We start from the raw sequence: 25,172 nt of genomic DNA on the forward strand, positions 1-25,172 counted from the left end.
CTCGTGTCACTGGGCAGCTCGCGGCTGTGCTTCCCTTTGTAGTCTGTAATAGTTTGCAAGCCCTGCCACATCCGACGAGCATCGGAGCCGGTGTAGTATGATTCAATCTTAGCCCTGTATTGACGCTTTGCCTGTTTGATGGTTTGTCGCAGGGCATAGCGGGATTTCTTGTAAGCTTCCGGGTTAGAGTCCCGCACCTTGAAAGCGGAAGCTCTACCATTTAGCTCAGTGCGAATGTTGCCTGTAATCCATGGCTTCTGGTTGGGGTATGTACGTACAGTCACTGTGGGGACGACGTCCTCAATGCACTTATTGATAAACCCAGTGACTGATGTGGTGTATTCCTCAATGTCATCGGAAGAATCCCGGAACATGTTCCAGTCTGTGCTAGCAAAACAGTCCTGTAGTTTAGCATCTGCTTCATCAGACCATTTTTTTATAGACCGAGTCACTGGTGCTTCCTGCTTTAATTTTTGCTTGTAAGCAGGAATCAGGAGGATAGAGTTGTGGTCAGATTTACCAGATGGAGGGCAAGGGAGAGCTTTGTACGCATCTCTGTGTGTGGAATACAGGTGATCTAGAATTTCTTTCCCTCTGGTTGCACATTTAACATGTTGATAGAGATTTGGTAGAACTGATTTAAGTTTCCCTGCATTAAAGTCTCCGGCCACTAGGAGCGCTGCCTCTGGGTGAGTGGTTTCCTGTTTGCTTATTTCCTTATACAGCTGACTGAGCGCAGTCTTAGTGCCCACATCTGATTGTGGTGGTAAATAAACAGCCACAAAAAGTATAGCTGAGAACTCTCTAGGCAAGTAGTGGCCTGCAATTTATCACAATATACTCTACTTCAGGCGAGCAAAATCTAGAGACTTCCTTAGATTTCGTGCACCAGCTGTTGTTTACAAATATGCACAGACCACCCCCCTTGTCTTACCGGAGTGTGCTGTTCTATCTTGCCGGTGCAGCGTGTATCCCGCTAGTTGAATATCCATGTCGTCATTCAGCCACGATTCCGTGAAACATAGGATATTACAGTTTTTGATGTCCCGTTGGTAGGATATTCGTGATCGTACCTTGTCTAGTTTATTGTCCAATGATTGCACGTTGGCAAGTAATATTGACAGTAACGACAGCTTTCCTACTCGCCTTCTGTGGATCCGGACGAGGCTTCCTCTACTTCCTCTGTGTCGCTTCCTTATGCGAATAATTGGGATGTCTGCCCTGCGGGGTGTTTGGAGAATATCGTGTGAGTCCTGCTTGTTGTTGTTGTTGTTGTTGAAAAAATCTTTGTCTAATCCGAGGTGAGTGATCGCTGTCCTGATTTCCAGAAGCTCTTTTCTGCCATAAGATACGGTTGCAGAAACATTATGTACAAAATAATTTACAAATATCGCAAAAAAAACAACACATAATAGCACAATTGGTTAGGAGACCGTAAAACTGCTGCCATCTCCTCCGGCACCATTTTTATAAACTGGTTACCGACGTAATTAGAGCAGTAAAAATACATGTTTTGTCAAACCCGTGGTATATGGTCTGATATAACACGGCTGTCAGCCAATCAGCATTCAGGGCTCGAACTTCCCATATTATAATCACAAATGATGGACAGTGGCAAACTGTATGGTTGAATCCAAACAAAGACTCTGTTGTGCTTTAGTTTTGTGATATCTGGTAACTGAAGATATAGGACATGTCCACCTGAATCTAATTCTTGTTTCTTGAGTTTTTCATAAAACAACATGAAGTGGGGGTCAGGTCAGCATCCTACCACAATAATGACACTCTCAGAGACTCATCAGGAGAGAGGCCCCCAGTCCTAGCCCCTAGTGCCCCTAGCCATGTCAGTCCCTGGCCTGGTCTCTAAAAGCGGGGAACAGGGGGACGTGATGAAACCAGTGGGGAGACCGTTAGCCCTGTTTTCCCAGCCTAGGGATTGTGACAGACAGGGACTATAATAGGCCTGGTGACCGTGGCACAGCAGGATGTCACAGCAAGGCTTCCTTCCTGCTGCCTGCAGACCAGTTGGTTGCGACAGGGGGGTCAGAGGCCCCCCAACCCAACAACATCCCCTCCTCCCCTCATCCGCAACCTCATCGTCATCTCTCTCCTTCTTATTTTCCTCTGAGAAGATAAGTGATTGACAGACTGACTGAGTTATGCTCTGCTTGCGGGAGGTTTAAAAAAATACTTACTAGTCGCCAAAGTTACGAAGCAAGTTTTTAACACTAGTGTCTGTCTCTTTCTGACTGACTGGCAGACAGGGTGTTTCTGTCCAGGTATGAAAAGCAGGGTAGGACATTCCACCCTGATAGTTATCCTTACTGCGCTACACAGCGTGCTACAATACTAATGTAATGAGCAGTAATTAATGTGGACAGTGGACACAGAACAAACTCAACAGATGGTGCAGGTCATAGGTACCAGGGAAGTAGCTCTCTCTTTTATAGGATCTCTAAAAGTGGTGCGTGGCCAGCGTAATGTGCGTCTATGTATTGGATAACGACACAATCATTTGGCCTTTTTTGGGCTTAGGCTCATAAAATGTCTTTAATGTATGGCTCATCAGGCTCAAGTGGCTTCAGGCTTGAATTTTCATGCCGATCAAAGCTCTAATCAAATCCAGACATACAGTTGAAGTCGGAAGTTTACATACACTTAGGTTGGAGTCAATAAAACTCGTATTTCAGCCACTCCACAAATTTCTTGATAAAACAAACTATAGTTTTGGCATGTCCGGTAGGACATCTACTTTGTGCATGACACAAGTCATTTTTCCAACAATTGTTAAGACAGATTATTTCACTTATAATTCACTGTATCACAATTCCAGTGGTTCAGAAGTTTACATACACTAAGTTGACTGTGCCTTTAAACAGCTTGGAAAATTCCAGAAAATGATGTCATGGCTTTAGAAGCTTCTGATAGGCTAATTGACATAATTTGAGTCAAATAGAGGTGTACCTGTGGATGTATTTCAAGGCCTACCTTCAAACTCAGTGCCTCTTTGCTTGACATCATGGGAATATCAAAAATAAATCAGTCAAGACCTCAGAAAAACAATTGTAGACCTCCACAAGTCTAGTTCATCCTTGGGAGCAATTTCAAAACACCTGAAGGTACCACGTTCATCTGTACAAACAATAGTACGCAAGTATAAACACCATGGGACCACGCAGCCATCATACCGCTCAGGAAGGAGACACGTTCTGTCTCCTAGAGATTAACGTACTTTGGTGCGAAAAGTGCAAATGAATCCCAGAACAACAGTAAAGGACCTTGTGAAGATGCTGGAGGAAACAGATACAAAAGTATCTATACCCACAGTAAAACGAGTCCTATATCGACATAACCCGAAAGGCCGCTCAACAAGAAGAAGCCACTGCTCCAAAACCGCCATAAAAAAGCCAGACTACGGTTTGCAACTGCATATGGGGACAAAGATCGTACTTTTTGGAGAAATGTCCTTTGGTCTGATGAAACAAAAGTAGAACTGTTTGGTCATAATGACCATCGTTATGTTTGGAGGAAAAAGGGGGACGCTTGCAAGCCGAAGAACACCATCCCAACCGTGAAGCACTAGAGTGGCAGCATCATGTTGTGGGGGTGCTTTGCTGCAGGAGGGACTGGTGCACTTTACAAAATAGATGGCATCATGAGGCAGGAAAATTATGTAGATATATTAAAGCAACATCTCAAGACATCAGTCAGGAAGTTAAAGCTTGGTTGCAAATAGGTCTTCCAAATGGACAATGACCCCAAGCATACTTCCAAAGTTGTGGCAAAATGGCTTAAGGACAACAAAGTAAAGGTACTGGAGTGGCCATCACAAAGCCCTGACCTCAATCCTATAGAAAATCTGTGGGCAGAACTGAAGAAGCGTGTGCGAGCAAGGAGGCCTACAAACCTGACTCAGTTACACCAGCTCTGTCAGGAGGAATGGGCCAAAATTCACCCAACTTATTGTGGGAAGCTTGTGGAAGGCTACCTGAAATGTTTGACCCAAGTTAAACAATTTAAAGGCAATGCTACCAAATACTAATTGAGTGTATGTAAACTTCTGACCCACTGGGAATGTGATGAAAGAAATAAAAGCTGAAATAAATCATTCTCTCTACTATTATTCTGACATTTCACATTCTTAAAATAAAGTGGTGATCCTAACTGACCTAAGACAGGGAATTTTTACTAGGATTAAATGTCAGGAATTGTGAAAAACTGAGTTTAAATGTATTTGGCGAAGGTGTATGTAAACTTCCAACTTCAACTGTACTTACCCAGCGTACAAAACATAGCTCTTTCTATGACAGACTGACCAGGTGAATCCAGGTGAAAGCTATCATCTCTTAATGATGTCGCTTGTTAAATCCACTTCAATCAGTGTAGATGAAGGGGAGGATACAGATTGAAGAAGGATTTTTAAGCCTTGAGACAAGTGACACATGGATTGTGTATGTGTGCTATTCATAGGGTGAATGGGCAAGACAACAGATTTAAGTGCCTTTGAACAGGGTATGGTAGTAGGTGCCAGGTGCACCAGTTTGAGAATGTCAAGAAGTGCAACGCTTCTGGATTTTTCACACTCAACAATATTCCATGTGTATCAAGAATGGTACACTACCCAAAGGACATCCAGCCAACTGTGGAAAGCATTGGAGTCAACATGTGCCAGCATCCCTGTGGAACGCTTTTGACACCTTGTAGAGTCCATGCTCTGATGAATTGAGGCTATTCTGAGGGCAAAAGGGGGAGCAACTCAATATTAGGAAGGTGTTCCTAATGTATGGTACACTCAGTTTATATGTTTTATATGCTTTGGAATGACACTTAAGGTTTTGGAGGGAAATATCAGGTGCCCGAGAGAAAAGTGATTTATTCTCGGGATGGAAAAATTTTTAAATACCGGGAAAATATTCAACTCTACTAAAGACTGAACGTGAAAGTGATAATGGCATGGGTGGAAGGAAGGACACCCACACAGAGCAGAACAGAGCTGAGGAGAACACTCTCAGTGCTACAGGGACTCTACCCTCAGCTGTCAAGTCACTTGGAGAGACATCACAGGGTTAAGCAAGTGATGCCAGGGGGACTCTGACACTACTTTTCTTTTCAAATAACCACAATGTGTAATCAAGTGACATGAAAGACCTGCCTCCAATGACCACCACAACACTAGAGTCGGAGTCCCTTACTACTGAAATGATTCTCATCTCACACTGTTACAGAATTTGTATTATCATTTTCAGGGGTTGGAACCGGTTCGAGGAACAGAACCGAAAACCGGAAAAGAACGACATTTTTCAAGGAACAGAAATGGAACCGGGAATGAAAGTGATCCATACTGTTCCGGAACAGAACCGTTATTTTAAAAGCAAGGAAAAACGGTTAATAACATTATTTTACATTCCAGGCATTCTTTTCTAGTCCCACCAAAAAAATGCAACAAAGCGCCAATGCAAAGCCCTCACTCTGTCACTCAGAAACTTATTCCAGCGTCTGCCTGCAAGCTGAAAATCTTTGCCGGTGTGTGTGCATGTTTAAGTTACCTGCCTCTCCCCCTTCCGAAGCATAGGCTACTGTACTGACGTTAGAAGCGTGAGAAGACGGGGAGAGAGATTTTTTATTAGCTAGAGAAAAATGTATTAACTTTTTCAATGCTAGTTAAGAATATTATAGGCCTAGTTACTGTATAACTCTGTGGACCTAATTCATATAATGCATGTCATAAGATTCCTAGCTCTTCAAGCCTGCTCCTTAACCCTCTCTCGCTCTCTCACCACTCGTAAAATTTCAGTCACATCTTGCGCAATAGGCTACACTTGTCTGTCCATCATGCATGTAAACAACTAGCTTGCCTGCGCTATCCGCACTGATTGGTGGAGTAATTTAATGACCAAAATGTAAAAAACTGTAGATTTCACAGGTTAAAAAAGAAACAGAAAGGAACGATATAAAAACTGGTACTTTTTTGGGATTCGAACCGGTTCGGAACTTTATTTTGCTGGTCGGAACAGTGGAACGGAACAAAACAAATAGTGGTTCTGTTCAGAACGAAATGATTGGGAAATGATTTTGGTTCCAACCCCTGATTATTTTTTATTTTCAACTGTTACATTTCTGCAACTTCTTTTATAACATTTTCAGTATTTATACTAAATGGTAGTATGCCAATGGCGACCCACCAAACATGAGAGCAGCTTAGAGACAGAGAAGTAAATGTTTTTGTCTGCTGCTATAATGACAGAGGGGGACTTGATAACACACGTGAAGCAGCAGCAGTCTATCTGGCTCATTTCACACAGTGGTGATGGGGTCTATATAAAACTACAGCCATTTAAAATACTGCACCATCTCCACACTCTTTCCTGCTCTGATAGCAAAGCCAGACAAGTCAAACTGAGATGTCTTCCTCTCAGAGTCCTTTCGATTATCAGATCTTAGTGTTTTTTTTTACTGTTTTGGTCTCTGACTTGATAATGTATAGATAGATACCTTGTTTATTTCTACCTGATACATACTGTATGAACCTTTAAAAGACTTCTAGGCTTATTTCAGTTGTTGCAAAGACAAAGTGACTAATCTACTTTTCCTGCCTGCGTGTCACCCTGGAGCCACAAACTGAAGAGTTACGTTCAACTGATGTTGTTGAAACAATATGACACATGAGTCATGTCTTGTTCACAGGAAGAAAAGAGGGACCTCTGACGATGGTACACAGCAGAGTGGATTGTGTTGGTGGATTTGTTTGACAATGAATGGTATGCGTGTGTGTGTGTGTGTGTGTGTGTGTGTGTGTGTGTGTGTGTGTGTGTGTGTGTGTGTGTGTGTGTGTGTGTGTGTGTGTGTGTGTGTGTGTGTGTGGTAACTCACAGGTTCTGGCTAGACGCATCAGCTGCGTGGATACACAGGTAGGTCATGTCCTGTGAGAGGTAGACAGATAGGAGTACAGATACAACAGAAGGGTCAGGTTTGTTCTGCAGACAACACATACCATCTACATGTGGTCACAGCACAGTTTATCAGTGGTACATCATTCACTTTCTGCCAATTAGCATTCTTGTCATTTTTTCTATTGTTAGAAACAGTAATTAGTAGGTAAGGTGTGTGGTCATCAACTGCACATTGTTGTTGGATGAGTCAAGTAAATGCACACACATACTCAACTGAGTATTATAAATGAACCACATAGGTCAAATAAAACAAAAATATGATGCTTCAAGAATGAAGTGCTTTATTGAATAGTTAAAGCTTTGTCTAAAGTTCTACAGCCCAATGTCACCGGTATGTATTAAACTGTGAGACACCACTACCCCCAGCTGGCTTCAACTATGTACTACAAAATCTATGTTTCCCACATTGACAAAATTATGTCATACTGTACGGATTTCATTACACTACACAATTCCCATGAATCAAATCAAGGAACTGAATACTGACCCAAAAAGTTATTAGACGTCTCTCTAGAATTTGAGACAAAATCCCATATTCACTAACTGAGTATGAGGAAGTTAAAAATCATTTAAATGTTTACGTTTGACTCATGTGAGACATGTTATTCAAGGTTATAGTCAATGGTCATGAAATCCCATTTCAGTTCTTGACCAACTAAACCAGAATGAAGCCTACTCCAGCCGACTCAAGACACAAACAACAATGTCTGTGTCTGTGAAACTGGCCTTGTGTCCTCAATGGCCGCCTGCCCCACTCACCTCCAGCACGGGTTTAGCATTGTTGTACACAGACAGGATGTGGGTGATGTTGTTCTGGGACAAACTTTCTCTGTTCTCCGAGTCTGGGAAAAGACAAAGAGAGGGAGAACATGTCTATCAGTGATTCTTCTCAGTGAATTTCTATGAGACCCTCAGTAGACAAAGCAATGTCATAAGGAGAGAGAGGAAATGCATAATTTGAAGTGTTTAAGACCAAGGAGTGGCTTGCCCAGAAGCAGCATATGTGACTGTGTGGCTGTAATTTGGTTAGCAATCATTTGGCCTTGTCACTTAAAGCTATTTTCAGTGTGTGAGCAGTACTTGGACCATCTTGTGAAGCCATCATCAGTATGGCTAAAATTATAGCAGGGTAGATGTTACATTAAGCTGGTAGGGCAGAAACCCCCTTGGCTGAGGAGCAGATAAACACCAACACTACCAGAGGGAGTAAATGAACCATATTCTACTGATGGATGCATGCAGCAGCCTTAAGGTGGGCCATGCCTTAGATCATTAAGCTACAGTACACGTATAACCTTCTGCTACTCTATTCTGATCTATACATAACTATAGTCCACTCACCAAATATTCTTGTCATCTCTTCCATTGTAACATTTGGCCATACCTTACAACCTCAACAACATTATAACAACATAAGGACAGAGAAAGTAAAGCTCATGTGCATCAATAACAGAAGAAAATGCCTGAGTGTCTTTGAAAGCTGCCCTGGATTCAAGCAAGCTGCTCCTGCCACACCTAGTGAATTAGAGTGAGTGTTGCCTCTTGGGTGGGATGCCTGACTGTGCAACATATAAAACAACTGAATGGATTTCAACAGAATCCTGTTCTCACCTCTGATATTTCCCAGGTAGAGCCCATCAACAACCTGCAAATAGGAAAACAAAGAGACATTTCACTAGATAGATATTCACAATTTGAGCATGGCCTTAACCTTAGTGATGCTCCGAATCTATGGTCGTAGGACGTATTCAGGTGTTGAAAACAAACAGGAACCGTTCTCATAGCTAAGTCAAGCCTTATAGGGCCTGTAATAAATAGTATTGCCTGGCATGACTGGGAGTGAGGAGCACTAAACCAACTCATGGTTAAGGCCATGTTGACACAAAGCTGTGCAATAAAGCTGTAGCAATCCGATCATGATCTCATCTAGACATTACAAGACTCCTGCATTATTTAAGATTTCAAAATAAAAAGTATATGCCTGCCTATGATTTTAGATAAGATAAGCTTAGAGCTTCAGTTAGGGTGGAATTACAGTGGTGCCCAGAGATGCTTCTGGACACTCCCATCACTGTTAGCGGGACACTAAGACAGGTAATATATACAGTACCAGTCAAAAGTTTGGACACACCTACTCATTCAAGGTTTTTTTTTTTATACTATTTTCTACATCGTAGAATAATAGTGAAGACATCAAAACTATGTAATAACACATATGGAATCATGTCATAACCCAAAAAAGTGTTAGAACAAAATATATTTTTGATTTTAGATTCTTCAAAGTAGCCACCCTTTGCACACTCTTGGCATTCTCTCAACCACCTTCACCTGGAATGCTTTTCCAACAGTCTTGAAGGAGTTCCCACATATGCTAAGCACTTGTTGGCTGCTTTTCCTTCACTCTGAGGTCCAACTCATCCCAAACCATATCAACTGGGTTGAGGTCGGGTGATTGTGGAGGCCAGGTCATCTGATGCAGCACTCCCTCACTCTCCTTGTTGGTCAAATAGCCCTTACACAACCTGGAGGTGTGTTGGGTCATTGTCCTGTTGAAAAACAAATGATAGTCCCACTAAGCGCAAACCAGATGGGATGGCGTATCGCTGCAGAATGCTGTGGTAGCCTTGCTGGAACCTGTTTGGGCTAAGTGTCCCACTAGCTGGACAACTTCCGGTGAAACGGGAGGGCACGCAATTCAAATAAATAATCATAAAAATTATGGACACTAAACATTTAGGTACATACAAGTGTCTTATATCGGTTGAAAGCTTAAATTCTTGTTAATCTAACTGCACTGTCCGATTTACAGTAGCCATTACAGCAAAAGCATGCCATGCGATTGTTTGAGGACAGTGCCCCATATCAAATTATTTTTCCAAATGATGTATCTCAAATACATTTAGATATGCTTAACACTTTTTTGGTTACTACATGATTCCATGTGTTATTTCATAGTTTTGGTGTCTTCACTATTATTCTACAATGTAGAAAATAGTAAAAAATAACAAAAAACCCTTGAATGAATACGCGTGTTCAAACTTTTGACTGGTACTGTATATACAAAACATTTAAACACCCAACTATTGACAGATAACAATAAGGGCTTTAAAACAGTCAAAATAGTAGGGCTAAGTGTTTTTCTCCATTTGATACCCTAAATCCAAACCTGTATGAGTTATCGCGTTATTATATTAAGTGACAGTGTGTGATGAGAAGCCTACCATTTGGTTTTATTCGGGGAACTATAGGGACGTTCAGTGTTGCAGATAGACATGTAGATGGTTGATGTAAATACCATGACATATAATATATTCCGCGCATATCTATGTGCAACGTTTACGCCCCTCTGAGGAAATGCCTTGCAACAAAATAACAATCAAAAGCCATTGAACAGAACAGATCCATTCATAACAAAAACACAAAGTCCCCTACCTTGTTCATTCCATTTCCCATGTCTCTCGCAGACGATAAAGATTATGAAGTATTTAAAATACAGCTGAGTATTTACGTCTCAATGCAACAACGCAAAATATTGGACAAGAACATGGACTGACTTTCAATAACATGAAGGGGTGCGTGCGAGTGATCGCGAGATGGTCGGTCCGTCACTAGTGAGACCACTTTGCGCCTCTACGCTCAACAACATGGGTGTATTTGGACCGCTTTGTCTACATTGCTTCACAAGACGATCGCCATAATGCTGCTCTGTATAACCTTCACTCCATAATCCTCTTCCGGGTTTCCCCCGATAAATTATATCATTGGTACATGGGATCGTAATGCAGCCCAGTCCGCGCCTGGTTTCGTGACATCAGACCTGTTAAGGATTATCATCAATCCATTCAGTACTACTTATTTGTACTATGTCCTAAAGAAATGCATTTTAAGTATTGGAATTACCGAATAGCCTATGCTTTTTAAATTCCTGTAAACCCACACATGCCTGCCATAGCCTAATCCAGGACTACAGTGTGGATTCCTTAAAAATGGCAACTACAAACATGGTGCTAGTACGATATTCACACAATTAGTTTAGAGGCAAGAAAACAAGTCGCGCCAGGTTTCAAAATAGGGTAAATCCATGGATGTGGAAATATCACACCTATGCTCTGTTTATGATGTTCCTTGTACTAGTAAGCCCTTCACATATAATTGACATGTAGGGCCTACTCCTCCAGTGGCATTTAACCCTCCACAACATGGTAGTATAACAGCAAAGGGGAGACATACTATTGGGTAAACATAGGAACTTTTATTTTGCTCTATAATACATGATAACCTTAAGAGGAAGAGACCTTCCAAAACGTATTGACTGAGGTAATGTGGACAATCGATAAATACAGACAAGTAATTGGTATGTTTGTAAGTTTGTTGGTGTCATGGTATGTAATGTGGTCCTCTGGATGGTTGGTTTACTTCTTCCATTCCTTGTTCTCATAGTCCCATTTGGCTGAGAAGCCCTCCACGGGGTTGATCCTCATGTCCAGCATCCTCTGCACCTCCTTCTCTTTCCATTCTGACTCAAAGGTGGGGGGGACAGGTCCGTACACTGCAGCGAGACAGACAGCTTGTTAGGCTCTGCCTCAAAGTTCACCCATTAACATATATTCTTTAACAGTCTGTATTGAACATTTATCTACCAAGGTAATCATTATTGAGAACATTGTTTCACAATAACAACCTGGTTGCTTGTCAGTTATACCAATTATGGTTGAGGCAATACAATGGCAGAGAAGACACGCAACCCATGTATTTGAAGGGGCACTGATGGCCAAATACAGTATTTGAATTATGTCATAAATAACATCTTGTACATCTATCTCATTGAGAAAGAATGCTGACTTATGGCTTTTAACAGGTGGGTGGAAAAACCATTAACATCAACGTACACCTAACAAAAATATAAACGCAACATGTAAAGTGTTGGTCCCATGTTTCATGAGCTGAAATATCCCAGAAATGTTCCACAAAAAGCTTATTTTGCTCAAATTTTGTGCACAAATTTGTTAACAGGCCTATTAGCGAGTATTTCTCCTTTGCCAAGATCATCCCTCCACCTGACAGGTGTGGCATATCAAGAAGCTGATCAAAGAGCATGATCATTAAACAGGTACACCTTGTGCTGGGGACAATAAAAGGCCACTAAAATGTGCAGTTGTGTCACACAGCATAATGCCACAGATGTCTCAAGTTGAGGGAGCGTTCAATTGTCATGCTGACTGCAGGAAGGTCCACCAGAGCTGTTGCTAGAGAATTGAATGTTAATTTCTACACCATAAGCTGCCTCCAACGTTGTTTTAGAGAATTTGTCAGTACGTCCAACCGGCCTCACAACCATAGACCATGTGTTACCACGCCAGCCCAGGACCTCCACATCCGGCTTCTTCACCTGCAGGATCATCTGAGGGTGGGTGGGGGATGCTGAGGAGTATATCTGTCTGGAATAAAGCTCTTTTCTGGGGAAAAACTAATTCTGATTGGCTGGGCCTGGGTCCCCAGTGAGTGGGCCTATGCCCTCCAAGGCCCACCCATGGCTCCACCCCTACCCAGTCATGTGAAATCAATAGATTAGGGCCTCATTTATTTATTTCAATTGACTGATTTCCTTATTTGAACTGTAACTCAGTAAAATCTTTGAAATTGTTGCATGTTGCGTTGATATTTTTTCAGTATATTACAACTGAATGATCACAGACTACATCCACAATAAAATGTTCCCTTTCCTTTTCTTATTAGAAGACATACCAAACTTCCTCTGCCATAGGACAACCAGTCCTGTCATGCCAATAAAGAAGAACATTCCTGCGATAACTGATTTCCACTCCTTTGTGCCCTCGTTCATCTCTGCGAAGCTCTGCTTGAAGCTAATGCGGTACACTGTGGGTAAAGAGAAAATGCAAGACTTTGGTTAGATAACATTTAACACAGCCTAACGGGTAAGGATGTGCATCTCTCCTTACAAGCACGATTCAATATGCATCTAGATACATGGGCTCCGAAACAGGAACAATATTTTTAGTTTGAAACGATTTGATGTGATTCAATTTAATTAGTGTAATGAATCAATGCGATTAACAATGATGGCATGAACACATTCATTTTCCATTCTAACTTAATATCTGATAGTGATGGCGCTCAGGAGCTGAGTTGGATCTGACTGAGCTGACTTCTGAGCTGAGTGAACATCGTTGCTGTATGATAGAAAAGTATTTCTGCCGTGTGTGTGTAATGTAATGTGTGAGTTGATCCATAGGGCAGACTGAGCATCTACCACTATCAGATTACGGGGGGCAATTTATGTTTTGTCCCCACACTGCTATAACTTGTCATATACCAGATACATTTTGAGCTACTAAAATGTATATATTTATCTTAAGAAATTAGATTTGACATACATAGCCAATTAATATAACACAGCTTTGGATTTCACCTGCCACAAAAGTGAATGGTTTTGACCGTTTGGAACCAGAGGTGATCTATTCTCCCATTCTGACCAGTGCAGCTGGCAAAAATGATTGCTGTCCTTGTTATGAAAATTACACCTTTACCCTGTTCAAGTAAAAATGACCAAATCCAAACAGAACTAACAAAAATATTTTGTACGCTGAACCTGGCAATCGAAAAAATAAAACAATCAGCAAGATGTGAGTTATGTCCACTCAGGTAGCCTACACAGCTTCACCAGTAAAACTATTTTCTACAGCGCATTTGGTAACACAAACCAGGTTTCCATCCAACCTTTTAATGCAAGTAAAGTACCTGTCGGAACCCAAAAAATGTATGCCATGCCTGATGGGAAATTTGCGGTAAACTTTCCAAATGTCAAAAAACACACTAGACAAGGTGGGATCCTTTAGTGTCTGTAAATTAATTATGCTTGAAATGTCGGTGGAAACGCTTTAATGAGGAAATATTGATATAATAACCAGCATATCGAAGTAAACTTGGAGTCACGCAATGACGTGTGATCCTCCCACATTAGGAAAACAAGCAGTTTATTAGGATACAGATGAAATAAGTAGTGAACTTCACAGGGTGTTTAATGTGCAGGTGATGAGCTTAATGCTCCTTTCCAATAAATAGAGGGTCTTATTCTGGTGACATGATCGTTGCCGCTTGGCTGCCGTGACAAAAATAATTTTGCTTTTGTCCACAATAATCTCATGTAGGCTATACCCACACTGTGTCTGTGACCTGATGGCTACAGCGCACGTGCCAATTCCAGAGTGGATACACGTTATAAAGCAACATTTTGTGTGAGAAAACCATCAGTAGAGCTGAAAATGCAGTGGAAACCCACTTAACTTGTATTTTCTATTCGGTACATGGAAATTTAAGCACAAGCGCTATTTTTATGTGCACTACGTCATCAACCTTTTATCCTCAACAAGTCAATTTAATGGAAAAATTTGTTAAGAAATTGTGCATATTGTTTTTATGCACAATTGAGAATATTCGCATGAAAATCTGTCACCAATTGGACGGAAGCCTAGCTAAATGACATCGGTTGTCCCTCAATTAATAAAACCTATTTAATATTGCAAAAGCCATTTTAAAAACATCTTAATGCTGAAGGTGCTGTACAGATGTTGCCTACGAATATTAGAACAGGGATAGGGTAGCCCTACCTCTCGTTGGCGCAAGCAGCTGAGTCTCCCGCACTGCGCACATAGTTATCTGACTTGCAGATCGATATCACATGCAGTTACATGCATAAAAGTTTGATAGGATGAAGGAGAGGACGCATCAATTCAAACAGATGAGGTATTTTCAGAATAAGGCAAAAAAAAAATAAACAGCATAATAAATGTTAGTGAACTGGCGATTCATAACATTTTAATTGTTTTCTTACCGATGCATGCTACATATGGATTGGTTTGGGCTCCCACGGACAGATGCACTCACATCTTAAACATTTGAACCGGGGACTGACGCGTATCGGTGAATCATTATATCCCTACTAACAGAACAGATAGGCAAACAATACTTCTGCCTTGTTTTGAGTAAGCAACAAAACTGACAGATGTCAAGTATTCAACAACAAAGGTAAAAACCACTTACATGCAATCTTCTCCTCATTGGAGAGTGTGGCCCAGGAGCCCTTCTCCTTCTCCTTTAAGGACTTCTGCACTGCGCTCAGCTCTGTCACAAACTGGACGTCTGGGAGGGGGTTCTCCCGCCTGTCAAAGTAGGCTGGGAGAGCGTAGTCGTCTACCTTGGCAACACCTGCAGGAAACTCACCATGTTACTACATAGGACTGACACACACAAGCAATAAATACATGTATTCAAACCTGCATGGGACCTGCTTATCAAATATGTGCATACGCGAATACATACTGTGTGCCTTTGGGAGCCGCACAACTGCCTTTTCAGTTTACCTAAAAAAACTTATCTTATTCTACAATAAGCTGGTATTGTCTGATTACTGTACATCTCCAAACCATGCTGCAGGTGGTGTATTTTATCCATTGTTGACAATTGTTCGTGTGCCAACCTTTTAGTGGTAGGTACAATTTACAGAGGGTGTTTTTAAAGGTCCATACCATGAAGGTCAAGTATGTGGTGTGTACTGCCAACATAGTCACTCACCATGTGCCCCACGTACACAGATTGATGTGGAAATGGCACGTTTGCCAACAAGGCTAAGAGCTCTGGTGGCCAGCATTCTGAAAGAAAATAACATGTATGAGAAAACCCTTGATGAAAAATTAATATTGCTAGCTACTACTCTAACAAAACATTACTGACCAACGAATCACAAAGAAGTTATTCTGATGACATGAAACTATAGCCTAGCGGCTAGCCATTAGGTCTTTGTAAAATAGTGTGATTAGTTTTATTCTTAGTCAATTAAATTTATAGAAAAATAGCAACAGTTCAACAAGAATTTATGAAACTACACGCATCCCTAATCTGACATTAAGCAACTAGTTATGGTCACTGCTCAAGCACACATAGCTAGCAACCAGTTTTTGTAAAAAATAAAATCTAAGAAACAGAACTGTCAAAAAAAGAGGAAAAACTAGCTAGCTACGTTAACCTAGATAAAGTTACCCAGCTAAAATGTCTATGCTAAAAAGTTGCCTCGCAAACTAAATATAGCTAGCCATCGTTCGATTTAGCCATCAATCTGCAGTGGACATTTCAAGCTTATATTAACCATACGTTTCAATGGTAACATCAGACAGGCTAATAGATACAGTGAGGAGAAAAAAGTATTTGATCCCCTGCTGATTTAGTATGTTTGCCCACTGACAAAGAAATGATCACTCTATAATTTTAATGGTAGGTTTATTTGAACAGTGAGAGACAGAATAACAACAACAAAAAATCCAGAAAAACGCATGTCAAAAATGTTATAAAATGATTTTCATTTTAATGAGGGAAATAAGTATTCGACCCCCCTCTCAATCAGAAAGATTTCTGGCTCCCAGGTGTCTTTTATACAGGTAAAGAGCTGAGATTAGGAGCACACTCTTAAAGGGAGTTCTCCTAATCTCAGCTTGTTACCTGTAAAACAGACACCTGTCCACAGAAGCAATCAATCAATCAGATTCCAAACTCTCCACCATGGCCAAGACCAAAGAGCGCTCCAAGGATGTCAGGGACAAGATTGTAGACCTACACAAGGCTGGAATGGGCTACAAGACCATCGCCAAGCAGCTTGGTGAGAAGGTGACAACAGTTGGTGCGATTATTCGCAAATGGAAGAAACACAAAAGAACTGTCAATCTCCCTTGGCCTGGGGCTCCATGCAAGATCTCACCTCATGGAGTTGCAATGATCAAGAGAACGGTGAGGAATCAGCCCAGAACTACACGGGAGGATCTTGTCAATGATCTCAAGGCAGCTGGGACCATAGTCACCAAGAAAACAATTGGTAACACTACGCCGTGAAGGACTGAAATCCTGCAGCGCCCGCAAGGTCCCCCTGCCCGTCTGAAGTTTGCCAATGAACATCTGAATGATTCAGGGGACAACTGGGTGAAAGTGTTGTGGTCAGATGTGACCAAAATGTAGCTCTTTGGCATCAACTCAACTCGCCGTGTTTGGAGGAGGAGGAATGCTGCCTATGACCCCAAGAACACCATCTCCACCGTCAAACATGGAGGTGGAAACATTATGCTTTGGGGGTGTTTTTCGTCTAAGGGGACAGGACAACTTCACCGCATCAAAGGGACGATGGACAGGGCCATGTACTGTCAAATCTTGGGTGAGAACCTCCTTCCCTCAGCCAGGGCATTGAAAATGGGTCGTTGATGGGTATTCCAGCATGACAATGACCCAAAACACACGGCCAAGGCAACAAAGGAGTGGCTCAAGAAGAAGCACATTAAGGTCATGGAGTGGCCTAGCCAGTCTCCAGACCTTAATCCCATAAAAAAAATCTGTGGAGGGAGCTGAAGGTTCGAGTTGTCAAACGTCAGCCTCGAAACTAGAGGTCGACCGATTAATCGGAATGGCCGATTAATTAGGGCTGATTTCAAGTTTTCGTAACAATCGGTATTTTTGGCCACCGATTTTTTTAATGCTTTTTTTTATTTTTTTAAACCTTTATTTAACTAGGCAAGTCAGTTAAAGAACACATTCTTATTTTCAATGATGGCCTAGGAACGGTGGGTTAACTGCCTTGTTCAGGGGCAGAATGACAGATTTTTACCTTGTCAGCTTGGGGATGCAACCTTACGTTAACTAGCGCAACGCTCTAACCACCTGCTTTACGTTGCCAAGGTAAGTTGCTAGCTAGCATTAAACTTATCTTATAAAAAAACAATCAATCAATCATAAACACTAGTTAACTACACATGGTTGATGATATTACTAGTTTATCTAGCCTGTCCTGAGTTGCATATAATGGATGTGGTGCGCATTTGCGAAAAAGGACTGTCTTTGCTCCGACGTGTACCTAACCATAAACATCAATGTCTTTCTTAAAATCAATACACAAGTATATATTTTTAAACCTGCATATTTAGTTAATATTGCCTGCTAACATGAATTTCTTTTAACTAGGGAAAATGTGTCACTTCTCTTGCAAACAGAGTCAGGGTATATGCAGCAGTTTGGGCCACCTGGCTTGTTGCGAACTGTGAAGACTATTTCTTCCTAACAAAGACAGCAGACTTCGCCAAACGGGGATGATTTAACAAAAGCGCATTTGCAAAAAAAAGCACAATCGTTGCACGACTGTACCTAACCATAAACATCAATGCCTTTCTTAAAATCAATACACAGAAGTATATATTTTTAAACCTGCATATTTAGCTAAAAGAAATCCAGGTTAGCAGGCAATATTACCAGGTGAAATTGTGTCAGTTCTCTTGCGTTCGTTGCACGCAGAATCAGGGTATACGGAATCTGGCTCGTTGCGAACTAATTTGCCAGAATTTTACGGAACTATGAAATGTCATTGTAGGTTGTGCGATGTAACAGGAATATTTAGACTTATGGATGCCACCCGTTAGATAAAATACGGAACGGTTCCGTATGTCACTGAAAGAATAATGTTTTCGAGATGATAGGTCATTAATATGGTCAAATCAGGAAACTAAGGTTTATTATATTATCGTTAAGTCTATGATTTGATATTTGATAGAGCAGTCTGACTGAGCGGTGGTAGGCAGCAGCAGGCTCGTAATAGTCAAAGGTATATGGTTTAGAGAGAAATAGTCGACGCGCCATAATTCCTGTAATAACTTGCGGCTGAACTTGAAAGGGGTTCCTTCGTTATTTTACCGTTCATGTCTTCCATAGAGAATGTCTTGATCTACTTCAAATAAGGTCTGCGTTTTGCGCTTAAACCGCCTCGGCGTTTTGATACCCGTGTAAATCTCACTAGGTAACGTTTGTCAACATATTTTCATAAATCCACTCTACAAAAAAAATTCTCTTCGCTTATATTGATCAGAGTTATATCCTATGGATATCTACACAGTTATAAAATTGGCAAGTTGGTATAAGCCTAAACCAAACACAGACCTTATTTTAAGTTAATCTAAAAATATCCTATGGAATAAATGACAATTTCTTACCATGCCCATTATTAAAATAGGATTTCCTGCATATAGAAATTACAGTTTTTGTTTTCAGCATTCATCACAGGTAACTTCAACTCAGTTGAGAGTATTTGTCTCCTAAGCAGACTCTTCAGTATCGTTGTCACTTCAGAGCTGTGTGTGTGTGTATATATATATATATATATATATATATATATATATATATATATATATATATATATATATATATATATTAGACATATAAAAAAAAAAATCACAATAATAATTGGCCGATTAATCGGCATCGGCCTTTTTGGTCCTCCAATAATCGGTATCGGCGTTGAAAAATCATAATCGGTCGACCTCTACTCAAAACCTTAATGACATGGAGAAGATCTGCAAAATCCCTCCTGAGATGTGTGCAAACCTGGTGGCCAACTACAAGAAACGCCTGACCTCTGATTGCCAACAAGGGTTCTGCCACCAAGTACTAAGTCATGTTTTGCAGAGGGGTCAAATACTTATTTCCCTCATTAAAATGCAAATCATTTTATAACATTTTTGACATGTGTTTTTCTGGATTTGTTGTTGTTGTTATTCTGTCTCTCACTGTTCAAATAAACCTACCATTAAAATTATAGACTGATCATTTCTTTGTCAGTGGGCAAACGTACTAAATCAGCAGGGGATCAAATACTTTTTTCCCTCACTGTAGCTAGCTAACGTCTATGTTGAAAATAATGAGTTCTATTCAACCTAAGCTAATGTTAGCTGAACTAGTACCTGGGCTTGAGGAGAGGATGAATATGATGAGATTTCCTCCGATGCCCAGGATCCTTCAGTTCAAAGTCCCATTAGCCAGCTCTGCAAACTTGAATTATGTCAAAATGCGTTCTAGACTCATCAAAATATGGAGTTTCGCAGAACTACTATCGTTATTATTGATGTTATGCATGGCATGCACTTACAAAAAAGGTCAACAAAATAGTTATTTTACTTTGACCTTTTTTGTAAGTACAAACCATGCGTAACGGCAGTAATGACGATAGTTGCTCTATGAAACCCCATATATTGTTGAGTACTGGCTAATATGACTTTGAATTGAAGGATCTGATTGTCTCCTCAAGCCCAGGTACTGGTTCAAACCAATGAAGTATATAAACCCTGGATTGCTGATTCTATGGCTGCAGTCCAAACACTTAAAATATAATTTATTTATAAAGCCCTTTTTACATCACCCGATGTCAAAGTGCTATACAGAAACCAAGCCTAAAACCCCAAACAGCAAGCAACGCAGATGTAAAAGACGCACCCTATCCCCTCAAATATTAAGTGGAGACTTCTGATGACGTATCATGTCTGACGAGAATACACTTGCAGGGCAAGGGGCGAGCAATGATTTTTAAATGGACCACCCTTGCCCGGAGATTAGTCGCTCGTTCATCCTGCGATGATTGTGTTTTCAGCCACCGGTAGCTTGTGGGTGCTTTATATGCACTACAGTCAATTATGATTGCATGTCTACTTATATTAACTATATAAGTATTCATATACGCCTACTGTATGATAGCTAGCAAATGAATTAGCTAACTAACGTTAGCCTGCCTAGCTGGAAGTTCTGAAGGAAAATGTTATATTTCTACAATTTCCAAAAGCTAACCAAACAAAAGCATCATTACTTTTATGCGACATGTTTGTGTATTAGTAGCACAATTTCTAACCTTTTTACAATCGTTTTTTCTTACACTTGTATGTTCACTTCTCCATTGATGTTTTTAAGTTTTGGATGACTTTTCTTAGCAGAGGGGCTTACGTTGCGGTTGTAACGTTACATCCGCTAAGAAAAATCCGCCAAAACTTAATAACATCAATGGAGAAGTGAACATACAAGTGGAAGTAAAAACTAATGTAAAAAGGTTAGAAATTGTGCTACTAATGTACATGATGGCACAAACACGTCTCGTAAAAGTAATGATGTTTTTGTTTGGTTAGCTTTTGGAAATTGTAGAAATAATGAAATGAATTACATAAAAATGTTTCAGCTTATTTCTATCGTAGGTAAAGAATCCAAGCAGTACATCTCTCCACAATAGTGTAAGATCTTCATAAATGTGTTCAATTATAAATCTACTGATGTCTTGCCACAGTTTTCTTACATGAATATAATGCCAAAAAAGATGCAACACTGTTTCTGGGTGGTCATTACAAAAGGAACAATTTCAGTTGATGTTTTCCTTAAACTTCTTCATATAGTGGTTGGCAGGATAATATTTATGAATCATTTTAAAGGAAACTTCCTTAATTTTGTTAACAAGTAGGTATGTGTGTGGCAACATCCAAACTTTTTTCCACCAGATATTATCAATAAATCCATTCCAAAAAGGCATGACATATGGTATAGATTCAACATCCTGCTGAAACAAGGTTCGTATCGCTGTTAAATGGACCAAAAGAGAAACAAATCTTTCCTACTGATGAGTCAACAGGGTCAATGGAAGGTAGGCTCTGAGGGTCAGGTCTTGAAACGTTTCTGAATAATAAAGCAACACCTGAGGGAATATCATCTAAAACAATTGCAAAATGTTTAGGTGTTTCAGGGACCTTGTAAAGTGATAACAATTCCTTATAACTAAGTAAAAGACCCTCTGCATTTACCAGTTGGCTCACCAATAGTATATTATTTACCAGTTGGCTCACCAATAGGATATTATTTCGGAACCAATATTCTAAAAACAAAAAAGTATTTTTATACAATATATCCCGATTATTCCATATATAATATCTGTGTAGAGAAAATGTATAAGCATAAATTAGGACCATGACAAGAGAACCTGCCGATGAAAAGCAGAACGTTTCAGTGGAACTTTGTCAATATTATAATTGCAAACCAACATGAAGTTAAGGCCACCAAAAGTAGAGAAGACATGACGAGGGAAAAAAATCCACATAGAAGTGGGTCTTCTTAGGAATTGTTTTATTCAATTGATCTTAAAAGTATTATTTAAGGTAGTAAAGTCCAGAAAATTCAGCCCACCATTCTCATAAGTGTTCATTACAACAGTTCTCCTAATTTAATGGGTACGGTTTCCCAACAGAAAGTTGAAAAGCATCTGGTCTATCTCCTTGCTTATTTTACCGTCAAGATATAAAGATAGAGCGCCATATGTTAATCTAGAGATTCATAATAACCAAGGCTGAAGGTCTCTTCCTTTTAAAGTTAAGTCCCTCTGTAGCCATTGATTTAACTTCTTCTGTGTTTTTTAAATAAGAGGGTTAAAATTTTGTAAGCATCTTCTGATCCTGACTTCTGATCCTTTGTAATGATTATGCCTAAATATGTAAGTTCTTCTTAACTGGAATACCATAATATGAAGGTGTCACACAATCTTGACAGCCATGAGTTCACATTTATTAATGTTAAGATATAGACCAGACACTTTGGAAAAGGTTTGTATCACATTGATCGATATGGGAATTTGGTTAGCATCTTTCAGAAAAAGTGTAGTATCGTCAGCCAGCTGGCTTATAATAATTTATTTACCAGCTATGGAAATACCTTGTACAGGACTATTATTTAAAGAATTTGTATGAAGTTGGGTAATTAATAAAAACAGGTACGGAGAGATAGGACAACCTTGCCTAATTCCTCTCTTTAACTCAAATCTAGGTGAGGTGCCATATTTCAATTTGATAGAGCTGTTACCATTTGTATAGAGTCTTAATAGCCTTACAGAAAAAAATCCCCATTTAAAAATCATTCCTTCCTCACCCTGCAAGTGTACACTCGTCAGACGTCATGATATGTCATCAAAAGTGTCCACTTAATATTTGAGCGGTTGAGGGGATAATCTGTCTTTTAAGTGTTTGGACTGCAGCCTATGTATTGGTCATTGAGAGACAAAATTGTATGTATTTAAGTATATTTGTTGTTGGACAGTAACATTAGTACTAAACAAATATATTAGGAAATTGTTTACTTCGCTCTCAATGTAAAAGTATGCATGAAGATGTCTAATAGAATTAACGTGTCAAAAACGAATGGCGAAATAAAAAAAATGCATTTCTATTGCTTCCAAAAATCTGTGTTACAATTGAGGAGTATCAATATGACTACGCAGTGATCTCAATACAGCGCCCCGTTAGCTTGAGTGTGAGCCTTCTAGCTACTAACGATGCTAATCATCGCTAACTGGCACAAGGTCAAATACATTGCAGACATCCAACATGTTATTCCTTGTATAATATTCCTGCTCCGGTCTAAACTCCACAGTAACATTACAAATGACTATGAGGAGGAATACCCACAAAACATTATACTACATACAGGAAAAGGGCACCTTAACTAACGTTAGCTAGGATGCTAGCTAGCCTAGCCAACCATTGCATATTCGCCCCTTGTCTTGTCTGCCTCTTTACAATGTCAATATCAATGTCAATCTCTTCACTCGGCTCTTTCGGAAACATTGTCAAATCCATTGCTGATTACACAGCAGACATGTAGCATGTTTATCTTCATTTTAAAAAACTATATAATATGTTCTATGATAGCTGTATATCAGACGTCTAATAATTTAGAAAATTCACCCGACATCTCTTACTTTTTCTCCTTTCGCCGACGCTCCAAAAACCATAAAGGAAGTGTGATTAACCGGAAATACGTGCATAGTGAGGGATTATGGGAAACTGTGGTAGGTCAAATGTAGTCACACTATTATATACATGTTAAAATATGTTTGTAAAATTATGTGAGTGGTGATTCATTTAGCTGTGCAATTGAATTCGAACTTTTACAACATTAATGTAGCGAAACTGGTGTTCATTCGCTACCATGTTGCGCAGCATTGGCATTCTTCCTGTCACGCGGTGTGCCCTGAGATGAACCAAAATGGTGTTTGTGGCCTGCCATATGGTGTGGGATTCAACCCGGGTGTGTGCTACCTTCGTCCCGCCAGCAAGAATAAGCAAGACCTAGCAAGAATAAGGCCGTGACCTCGGTGATTTTACTTTAAATAAAAGTTTCGCAATGAAGATGGGGAAAAATTATACAAATGGTCGAAATTCGTAACATTTTCAGGAAATGCTAGCAGACTTAGAATTTTGTGGAAAAGCAATACAGTTAATCGCCATTATAGCACAAATAATATTATAGCATTGACATTATTGTTAACAGTATTACAATTAATTTTATGTAACCTTTATTTAACTAGGCAAGTCAGTTAAGAACAAATTCCTATTTACAATGACGGCCTACCAAAAGACAAAAGGCCTCCTGCTGGTCACGGGTGCTGGGATTAAAAATAAATTAAATAAAAAATATAGGACAAAAGGCAAATCACGAGAAGACAGACAACAAAAAACTATAAAGAGAGACTTAAGACAACAACATAGCATGGTAGCAACACAGCATGACAAAAACATGGCAGAAGCACAACATGGTAGCAGCACAAAACAGGGTACAAACATTATTGGGCCCAAACAACAGCACAAAGGGCAAGCAGGTAGAGACAACAATACATCACAAAGCAGCCACAACTGTCAGTAAGAGTGTCCATGGCTGAGTCTTTGAATGAAGAGATTGAGATAAAACTAATGATGACTAAATAGTTATCATGGTAAGAACAGTAATAAATAACAAAACATGATTTATAATGCTACTATTAATACTAAAAGTAATAACAATATCAATAATATTATAATAATTATAATAATCAACTTTCAAAAACACTTGTAAATACCATTCTTAATTAACCCATTCATATTGAACACTGTTCAGTACGTTTTTCTTTTTGCACTGTAGTACACAACCCATTCTACTTAGGAGCACTCAAAGTTTCCAAATCCATAGAGTTTACATCCAGAGGAGTGTCACAGCTCATTTGGTGGGCCTTATAGAGTGGCCCATCAACTTAAATAAAACAGATTTGTCATATTGGACACTGGATTTAAAGTCCACCAAATCAGCAGTGATGCTCCTCTGGGTGTAAACTCTGTGGATTTGGAAACTAGAAGTGCTCCTGAGTAGAGTGGAACCCCATTTTACTGTGACACAACGTACAGATACTTTTATAATGTGCAATAAATGAGTACTCACACAAAAAACATTGATGACCATTTAGGCTTTAAAAAAATAAACATATCAACAAATAAATGACATGTCTTATATAATTACTTTTCATTATTCTTTGTATGATAAGTAGTATACGATGTATCGATAATTGTGCAC

The 25,172-nt window shown here is 39.8% G+C and overlaps 2 protein-coding genes across 2 annotated transcripts in view; both read right to left on the reverse strand.

The window, feature by feature from the left end:
- The window catches only part of dusp22a (dual specificity phosphatase 22a), a 30,588-nt gene extending 19,946 nt beyond the window's left edge, over positions 1-10,642 (reverse strand). The window contains exons 1-4 of the mRNA NM_001140429.1: positions 10,383-10,642; positions 8,562-8,595; positions 7,710-7,792; positions 6,871-6,920 (exon numbers count right to left, since the gene is read on the reverse strand). Coding sequence (NP_001133901.1) covers positions 6,871-6,920; positions 7,710-7,792; positions 8,562-8,595; positions 10,383-10,403 — 188 coding nt within the window. The 5' untranslated portion in view covers positions 10,404-10,642. The remainder of the gene's footprint in view (positions 1-6,870; positions 6,921-7,709; positions 7,793-8,561; positions 8,596-10,382) is intronic.
- A 538-nt stretch (positions 10,643-11,180) lies between these two features.
- On the reverse strand, positions 11,181-23,826 carry cox4i1 (cytochrome c oxidase subunit 4I1). The gene is made up of 5 exons (XM_014175713.2): positions 23,548-23,826; positions 15,543-15,619; positions 15,012-15,176; positions 12,696-12,827; positions 11,181-11,499 (listed from the first exon to the last, which is right to left on the reverse strand). Exons 2-5 carry the CDS (start codon positions 15,616-15,618, stop codon positions 11,363-11,365), a joined length of 510 nt encoding a protein of 169 aa, XP_014031188.1. The 5' UTR covers position 15,619; positions 23,548-23,826; the 3' UTR covers positions 11,181-11,362.
- Between the last annotated feature and the right edge of the window lie 1,346 nt (positions 23,827-25,172).

This window comes from Salmo salar, chromosome ssa26, assembly GCF_905237065.1.
Source record: "Salmo salar chromosome ssa26, Ssal_v3.1, whole genome shotgun sequence".
In the NCBI taxonomy this organism is placed as follows: domain Eukaryota; kingdom Metazoa; phylum Chordata; class Actinopteri; order Salmoniformes; family Salmonidae; genus Salmo; species Salmo salar.